The sequence below is a fragment of the Pristis pectinata genome, chromosome 9 (genome assembly GCF_009764475.1).
Source record: "Pristis pectinata isolate sPriPec2 chromosome 9, sPriPec2.1.pri, whole genome shotgun sequence".
NCBI classification, from domain to species: Eukaryota; Metazoa; Chordata; class Chondrichthyes; order Rhinopristiformes; family Pristidae; genus Pristis; species Pristis pectinata.
In genome coordinates, this window is record NC_067413.1 from 11,168,679 (window position 1) to 11,178,132 (window position 9,454).

Sequence of the window (9,454 nt, forward strand, 5' to 3'; positions counted from 1 at the left end):
TAGCAACGCGCAGAATTTCATACCCAGAAAATCACATGACCTGTATTTAAAAACATCTTTCCCCCCATCTGTTCCTCTGTAAATGATGACTATCTGCACGTATCCACCTTGGGCAAAGGATTACAGAACAGTATCGGAGGAGGCCACTCGGCCCATCTGTGGATGTACCAAAGTACAAACTATTGAATCTGTTCTCCCCACCGCCGCAGCCAGAACAAGGTGGTCCAGATGAAGGGTCTTGACAAGAATGTCAACTATCCATTTCTCTCCATAGATGCTGCTTGACCCACTGAGTTTCTCCAGCGCTTTTTGAGTTGCTCAAGGTGTTGCAGTACTATTTTTGTTTTTGGAGGAATTCTTTATGCTCAGCCTTTGAAGTGACTGTGGTACAGCTTTACAGCTGGGGGTTAACAACTGTCACTGTCACATCTTTATAGCTGGGGTCAACACTGTCACATCTTTATAGCTGGGGTCAACACTGTCACACCTTTACAGCTGGGCACTGTTACACCTGTACAGCTGGGGTCAACACTGTCACACCATTACAGCTGGGCACTGTTACACCTGTACAGCTGGGGTCAGCACTGTCACACCTTTACAGCTGGGCACTGTTACACCTGTACAGCTGGGGTCAACACTGTCACACCGTTACAGCTGGGCACTGTTACACCTGTACAGCTGGGGTCAGCACTGTCACACCTTTACAGCTGGGCACTGTTACACCTGTACAGCTGGGGTCAACACTGTCATACGTTACAGCTGGGGTCACCACTCTTCTTCACTGAGCTGGTTGAGTGATACAGGAGACCTGGTGAAAAGGCAAAAACATTGAGACAACGACCACTTAATCTCAAAGCCTTTTAATAAATTCTACCTGTAATTCAAAAACCAATTGCCAGATTTATTGAACCGCTAATTATTTCTACAATTAAACTTTTCATTTTCTTACACTTGGGAATTACAGCAAAGGCACATCAAGCAGGCGATGGATGATAAACAATATGTTAGAATTAGTTTCTCTCTCATAACCCAGAAACCATTGATGGGCATTAACAGTGGCAAAGATATTTAAGTGTATGGGCGTTCATCAGTTGCTCAGTTGAGTCTCCTCTGGTTCTTCCTCATTCTCTTCAAAATATTCACCCTCATCAGCCGTAGCATCTTGATATTGTTGGTACTCAGATACCAGATCATTCATATTGCTCTCTGCCTCGGAAAATTCCATTTCGTCCATTCCTTCCCCGGTAAACCAATGCAGGAAAGCCTTTCTGCGGAACATCGCTGCAAACTGCTCCGATATCCGTTTGAACAATTCCTGAATGGCCGTGCTGTTCCCTATAAAGGTGGAGGCCATTTTGAGCCCTCGGGGTGGGATATCACACACGGCCACCTTGACGTTGTTGGGGATCCACTCCACAAAGTAGCTGCTGTTCTTACTCTGGACGGCGAGCATCTGCTCATCGATCTCCTTCATGGACATGGCACCCCGGAACACCGTGGCCACTGTCAGGTAGCGGCCGTGACGAGGGTCGCAGGCAGCCATCATGTTCTTGGCGTCGAACATCTGCTGGGTGAGCTCGGAGACCGAAAGGGTGCGGTACTGTTGGCTGCCTCGGGCAGTGAGAGGGGCAAAGCCGGGCATGAAGAAGTGGAGTCGAGGGAAAGGCACCATGTTCACAGCCAGCTTCCTCAGGTCTGCATTCAGCTGGCCAGGAAACCTCAAGGACGTTGTCACTCCACTCATTGTTGCAGACACAAGGTGGTTCAAATCCCCGTATGTCGGAGTGGTGAGCTTTAAAGTACGGAAGCAAATATCGTATAGTGCCTCATTGTCGATGCAGTAAGTCTCGTCCGTGTTCTCGACTAACTGATGGACAGACAAGGTAGCGTTGTAAGGCTCAACCACAGTGTCTGAGACTTTAGGCGATGGCATGACACTGAACGTGTTCATAATTCTGTCGGGATATTCCTCGCGGATTTTACTGATCAGCAGCGTTCCCATTCCAGAGCCGGTGCCACCTCCCAGCGAATGAGTGAGCTGAAAGCCTTGGAGGCAGTCACAGTTCTCGCATTCCTTCCTTAGAACGTCCATCACCGAGTCCACCAGCTCAGCACCTTCTGTGTAGTGTCCCTTGGCCCAGTTGTTCCCTGCACCTGTTTGTCCTAATGGCCAGAGATGATGAAAGAATTACAGGGTGAATGGAGCCAATTTTCCTTGCACCAAGGGTAGGGCGTTACTCAATCATTTAAAATCACAAGTGTTCCTCCTGCTGACGGTGCTTATTCTGAACCGCTACACAAAATTTCATAGAACATAGAACACTACAGCACAGTACAGGCCCTTCGGCCCACAATGTTGTGCTGACATTTTATCCTGCTCTAAGATCTATCTAACCCTTCCCTCCCACATAGCCCCCTATTTTTCTATCATTCATGTGTCTATCTAAGAGTCTCTTAAATGTCCCTAAAATGTATCTGCCCCCACAACCTCTGCCGGCAGTGCGTTCCACACACCCACCACTCTGTGTAAAAAAACTTACCCCGACATCCCCCTTATACCTTCCTCCAATCACCTTAAAATTATGTCCCCTCGTGTTAGCCATTGTCGCCCTGGAGAAAAGTCTCTGACTGTCCACTCGATCTATGCCTCTTATCATCTTGTACACCTCTATCAAGTCACCTCTCATCCTCCTCCTCTCCAAGGAGAAAAGCCCTAGCTCGCTCAACCTATCTTCATAACTCAACCTATCCAGGAGCTTTTGGTCCACAAGTAAGATGAACACAAGAAACCCAAGATTTAAAGGTTTTCAATTGCATTTCAAAATGGTATAAGCAACAAACAGAAATAAAAGGAGCCAGGAATCAATGTTCACCTCACTCAAAGATTCACTCATGGTAGATTGGTGACCCTGACGTATCTTCACATTCTGCTTGCCTCGAATCCATAACTGCACGATCTTAAATACTTTTATTATTAATTGTTTATGAAAATCATTTCTGAATGTTAAAAGGCCAATAGACTATAGAGGGTGAAATGTTGGACAGACTGAATGAACTGAGTGTCACAAGGGCTTTGAAATCTGTCAAAGGTAGAAAGCAGCGTTCTTTCCACTAAAACCTTTGGTAGGCAGCAGGAGCATCCAGGAAAACTCATGTGGTCACAAGGAGAATGCCCAAACTCTGCACAGACAGCACTGGAGGTCAGAATTGAACTTAGATCGCTGGAGCTGTGAGGCAGTAGCACCAACTGCAGTGTCTCTATGCTTCCCTTTTTCTGCATATATCTCCATGCACCAGAAGCACTCTATATGAACAGCAGACTGTCTGGCAGCAGTGTTCCCACCACTTGGAAGTTGCCCTCCAAGCCACACCCCATCCAGACTTGGAAATAAATCGCCGTTCCTTCACCGTCGCTGGGTCAAAATCCCGGAACTCCCGCCCTAACATCATTGTGGGTATATCTGTATCTCAAGGACTGTGGCAGTTCAGGAAGGCAGCTCATCACCACCTCCTCAAGGGCAACTGGGGAATGGGCAATTAAATGCAACAAACAATCTGCTGGAGGAACTCAGCAGGTCATGCGGCATCTGTGGGAGGGAAGGAATCATGGATGTTTCGGGTCGATCCGTGCTGAGTACCTCCAGCAGATTGTTTGTTGCTCCAGGTTCCAGCATGGTAGCATAGCAGTTAGTGTAATGTTATTACAGCGCCAGCGACCTGGGTTCAATTCCCGCTGTTGCCTGTAAGGAGTCTGTATGTTCTCCCCGTGACTGCGTGGGTTTCCTCCAGGTGCTCCAGTTTCCTCCCACATTCCAAAGAGGTTAGAAGTTGTGGGCATGCTATGTTGGCGCTGGAAGCGTGGCGACACTTGCGGGCATTCTTAGCAATGCAAAAAAATGTATTTCACTGTGTGTTTCGATGTATATGTGACTAATAAATAAATATTTTATCTCATCTTATCTTGTGTCTCCCCAGGCAATTAAATGCTGGTTCAGACTGCAAAGCCCACATCCCTTGAATTGGTGTATCTACAGAAAACAAGTTCCCCACCCCAACCCAGTGGTGGGAGAGCTGGATGAGTGGGACCCGGCAGCTGACTTTTTTTTGGTGTGTTGCTACACGTCTCTTCAGCTCATCCCAAATTATTTGTGGCCCTGACAATAAACTGCAAAGTGAGCTGAATGGGGCCTGCAGGCACACTGCTGAATAAGCTGAACAATTCCAAACTGCCTGCATCAGCCTCACTGTTGTCAGCAGCCAGCCCTTTTCAAAAGGGTAATCTAATGATGAAAAAGGGTTGAGGTCACTCCTGCTGCATCATCTCATTGAACTGGCCAACTGGTAGGAAGTGCAGCCAAGAACCACGTGTTTGCTGCAAGCCTCTGACACTGTCAGTGAAACAGAGGAAAGTTGCTGCCATGAGTAGAACGAGACACAAGAGGTGATATTCAGGGGCAAAAGATACAGGGAATATTAGAAATAAACCATTTAATTCAGGGAGTAGTTGAGATTTGGAACTGATTATCTGTAGTGAAGGTGGAAGCAGAATCAGTGTCTTCTAAAATAAACTGAAGTGTTACAAGAGACTAACAAACATAGAACAGTACAGCACAGAACAGGCCCTTCAGCCCACAATGTTGTGCCGACATAGCTATTCCCTCCTACCTACAGAATGCCCATATCCCTCTATTTTCCTCTCATTCATGTGCCCATCCAAGCCCCTCTTAAAAGCCCCCAATGAATTTGCCTCCACTACCCTATCAACTGCGGGTGAATGGAACTGGCGCAACTTGTCTCCTAGGAGGACACCATAGATTCAATGGGCCAAATGTGCAACAACAATTCGAGGATTCCATCCATAGTTTATCCCCCCTGGGGAGCAGCAGGAGGGCTGGTGGGAGAAAACTGTTGCAATCAGGCGGTTTGCTGGCCATCTGGTCTGTGTAAGGTACACTGGAGATGATCCCCTGCTTTCGACCAGGGAAATCTGTTACAGCTGGAGCACTTACGTCTGACAGCTTTTAAAATTACATTCCCACTCAGAAAACAAACTGCACTACGCGGGTCAAGGCCTCAAAGTTGTTGAGTGTAAACGAGAGGAACAATTTATCTTAACTGCACCATTCCTTTGCAATCATGTAATGTCCTCTTGCACTGATGCCTATATTTGAAGGCAGCAGAGGAAGAAAGCTCCACCTCCTAGTCTTCAATCCCACTGCTGTAGATACAGCTCAGAGCCTGTCTCTGCAATCCTCCCTCCGGCACACTGGCTGACAAAGAGCTGGAGAGCCAAACAATTTCTGTCCAAGTCAGCTAACCAATGACACCATGCTCAGAACAGGAATGGCCTTGCATCTCCTGAGCCCAGGGAACTCAGATACTTGGGTACAAATAGCAAAATAGTTCTGTGAACTCAAATGCAAAATTCTGGAGATGAATTTAAATCATTTCTATCTGCTTCATTAGATTTACCTAGGCTTCAACACACAAAAAGTTCTGGAGGAACTCAGCAGGTCAGGCAGCATCTATGGAGAGAAATGCACGGTCGATGTTTCGGGCCCAAACCCTTCATCAGGACTGGAAAGGAAGAGGGCAAAAGCCAGAATAAAAGGGTGCGGGGGAGGGGCACAAACTGGCGGGTGATAAGTGAATCCAGGGTGGGGAGGGTGGGGGGAAGGTAGGTAGCTGGGGGCGGGGGGGGAAGTGGGAATAGTGTGAGAAGCTGGGAGGTGGTAGTTGGAAGAGGCAAAGGGCTGAAGAAGATGGAATCTATTAGGAGAGGACAGTAGACCATGGAATAAAGGGAAGGAGGTGGGGAACCAGAGGGAGGAAGGTGTGGGTGAGGGGCAGGTCGTGAGGACAGAGGTGGGGAAAGAGAAAGGGTAAAGGCTTCACTTAACAAAATCATTGGGGTCTCAGATTCTAAATTAGGTATTTGGCAAACTATAAAAGTAAATATAAGATAAGATCTCTTTATTAGTCACATGTACATCGAGAAACACACAGTGAAATGCATCTTTTGCGTGGAGTGTTCTGGGGCAGCCCGCAAGTGTCGCCACGCTTCCGGCGCCAACATAGCACACCCACAACTTCCTAACCCGTATGTCTTTGGAATGTGGGAGGAAACTGGAGCACCCGGAAGAAACCCACGCAGACACGGGGAGAACGTACAAACTCCTTACAGACAGCGGTGGGAATTGAACCCGGGTCACTGGCGCTGTAAAGTATTATGCTAACTGCTACACTACCATGCCTGGTTTTTTTTATTCTGCACTGGATCTGTAAAATTTAGAAACACTCTTATTTACCCACTAGAAGTATCCAACTGCCTCACATCTCCTGACATGGACACCCTGAGCTGTACACCACCAGAAGTGCACACCACCAGAACAAAGCCCGAGGAGGCAGAGTGTTAAGTGGACCTAGAAATGGAAGGCAACTTGGGGGCCATCATTCAGAGATGGATTCCACCTCCTGGTGTGGAACCTCGAACCGAGGTGTCGACCATCCCTTTGCCTCCACGGACACTGCTTGGCCCCTCAAGTTCCTCCAACGGTTTGTTTTTTGCTCAGGATTTCATCATCAGCAATTCAAGGTTCTACATCCAGGATCTTTGGTTAACTCGAACCTCTTGTCAGTCCTCAGCTGTTGCTGCACATGGCGCAAGGAAGGACACTTGTCCAGATTCATTTCTCCAGCCTGATCTTATCTAAGGCACATATCCTCCCAATGCTCTCAGTTCTTTCCCCTGCAGCAGGCTCGATGCTAAGGGAAGCAGGAGCCATGTGACATCCCAGTCCCTCATTAGCCAGTAAGCTTTTCCCAAAGGGCTTACTCCAGCCAAGGCTATTCACTGTTCACTCTCCAAGGAGAAGCTACTGGCATGATCAGGGACCTACAGTCATTTTCCTCCTTCCATTCATCCAGGATCAAAAGGGTCCATTGAAGTCCTCTAATGTAGTATAAACAAGGGAAGAAAGCCTGTGACTTTCCTGCTCTGTGTCTCAACAGAACACAAACACTGGAAAACTCCCTTATGGTCACAACCTATCCAAAGGTGGAAGCATGATCAATAAACAGGCAGGTCAATTTTGCTGTGTGGGGCCCCATGTCCCAAGACCCAACAATTACTCTATGGCTCTCCAATCAACTTGAAGCTGAGAGAGGGACTGTTCAAGGGTACTCCAAGATGACACAGCCCATATTACCACTGGCCAGCACTACAGCACATGCAAGCTCCACTAATTATGGGGTAGATATTGAGAAGCCAGTTCCACATGCAGGGGAGAGCTGGACAGAAGCCTGTAAATCCAAGTCCTTGAGACATTTAAGAGGCATTTAGACGGACACACGAACAGGTAGGGAGTGGAAGGATATAGATCATGTGTGGGCATGTGTGTGGTTTAAATTGGCATCATGGTTGGCACAAACCTCGTGGGCCAAAGGGCCTGTTCCTGTGCTGTATTGTCCTATGTCCTATATGCTGCAGAATGTTCAGGAGAAACCTCTTTACCCAGGAAGCTGCCACAGTGTGGAACCCATTACAAGGAGCAGTGAGATGAAGATAAGGAAACTAGATAAACCGTCAAGGCTGAAAGATGTGGACAAGTCTCTGATGGAGCATCAACACCAGCAGAGAATAGATGGGCTGAATGCCCTGTATTATAAAGCTGCTGATCTGGACAGTTTTGCAGTGAAGGATATTGCAGGAAACAACACTCTATCCAAAGTCAATGTACCCCCATTAACACAAAGGGGCTGGGAATTAATTACTGGAAAAGCAAATCACGTCTCATACGCCTCCAGTCTCTATCACACCGCGTCTGCCTTGATTTACAATTTGGGATATCCCAGGCCGAACACTCGGAATATTAACCCCTTTGCTTTCTTCTCCTGAAGGTCAGGTTCCAGGCGAGAGGAAATCGATAGGATCTGCGGCAACAGGTAGACATCGGGAGTCAGAAAGGACCAACACCGCCCAGGAGACTCACCAAATATGAAGTTATCCGGTTTGAAGAGTTGTCCCAAACTCCCCGAGCGAACACTGTCCATTGTCCCCGGCTCCAAGTCCAACAGGATGGCTCTGGGAACATACTTCTGGGCTGCAAGGTTGGTCGATTTGCATTGTTAGAGAGAGTCACACACTGAAAGGTAACAGCCGGCGGAACCAACAGCCACCTCCTCCCCGCCGCTGCAAGAATTCACCCTCCCCATTAGGAACTCACACATCGCCTCGTTGTAGTAGACGTTAATTCTCTCCAGTTGCAAGTGCGAATCGCCATTGTAATTGCCCCCGGGATCGATGCCATGCTCGTCGCTAATCACCTCCCAAAACTACAGGAAAGTACAGAGAGAGAGAGAGAGAGAGAGAGAGAGAATGAAGTGTAAGTGGGAGCCTGTGTGTGTGGAGATGAGCCGCTCCCTGCCCAATGCCCGGACTGGCGGGGAGAGATGCTGGGTCGTTTGTGGGAAACTTGACCGACCCAACTCCGGATCAGAGTGCAAAAGTCGCCCGAAATTCCCAATGGAAAATGTAAACTCCCTCCCCCCTCCCCACAAAAAAAAACAATTGCTTATTGAGAGATTTCTGCTCCGCAGCAAAGGTTTGCAAAGTTTGGGAGGACTTCAGTGGGCTGAAGGACAGGGCGATCGCTCCTGGGACACTACACAGGGCGAGGTGGGCTCCCCCTTCCCCCCCCCCCCGGGGATGGACCCCACCTTGCTCCCGATCTGGTTCCCGCACTGTCCCGCCTGAATGTGGACAATCTCCCGCATGGTGCTGCTCTTCAACGGGCTCCGAGCCGACCGCTTGTCCTCCGATCCCGGTCTCCGAACCGCTCCCTCGGCCCCTTTATATACCACAGGCGCCGAGCCCACCCGCCCGCATTCCTGGCTCTCCCGGCCCAGAGGCGGAGCCAGCGCCTGGGACACAGAGCGGCGCAACCCGCCGGTGGCTCACAGTTCAACCCCAGCCAGGGCAGTTGTGGAGCTTGATAGAACAGTACAGCACAGGAACAGGCTCTTCGGCCCACGATGTCTGTGCTGACCATGATGCCTGCACATGACCCATATCCTTCCATGTTCATGCTTATCTGAACGCCACTATGGTACCTGCTTCTACCACCACCCCTGGCAGCCCGTCCCAGGCACCCACCACTCTCTGTGTAAAAAACTTGCCCCACACCATCCCTTTAAAATTCCCCCTCTCACCTTAAATGCATGTCCTCTAAAATTTGACATTTGGGAAAAAGATTCTGCCTGTCTATCTGTGCCTCTCATAATTTTATAAACTTCTATCAGGTCTCCTCTCAACCTCCAACGCGCCAGAGAAAACAACCCAAGTTTGTCCAACCTCTCCTTATAGCTCATGCCCTCTAATCCAGGCAGCACCCTGGTGAACCTCTTCTGCATCCTCTCCAAAGTCTCCATATCCTTCCTGCAATGGGGCAACCAG

General features: G+C 48.7%; 1 protein-coding gene across 1 annotated transcript; it reads right to left on the reverse strand.

Annotated features, from left to right (window-relative positions):
* Nucleotides 1-846: 846 nt before the first annotated feature.
* LOC127574712 (tubulin beta-5 chain-like) lies at nt 847-8,863 on the reverse strand. The gene is made up of 4 exons (XM_052024006.1): nt 8,719-8,863; nt 8,226-8,334; nt 7,992-8,102; nt 847-2,163 (listed from the first exon to the last, which is right to left on the reverse strand). Exons 1-4 carry the CDS (start codon nt 8,773-8,775, stop codon nt 1,088-1,090), a joined length of 1,353 nt encoding a protein of 450 aa, XP_051879966.1. The 5' UTR covers nt 8,776-8,863; the 3' UTR covers nt 847-1,087.
* Between the last annotated feature and the right edge of the window lie 591 nt (nt 8,864-9,454).

Bases quoted from the DNA above. Each gene is read 5' to 3' on its own strand.
- LOC127574712 (XM_052024006.1), bottom strand. From the start codon at position 8,775: ATGCGGGAGATTGTCCACATTCAGGCGGGACAGTGCGGGAACCAGATC. The intron at 8,335-8,718 runs GTGGGGTCCATC...ACTTTCCTGTAG, and splicing joins GGAACCAGATCGGGAGCAAG to TTTTGGGAGGTGATTAGCGA. The intron at 2,164-7,991 runs GTGAGTCTCCTG...TCTGGCCATTAG, and splicing joins ACCGGATAACTTCATATTTG to GACAAACAGGTGCAGGGAAC.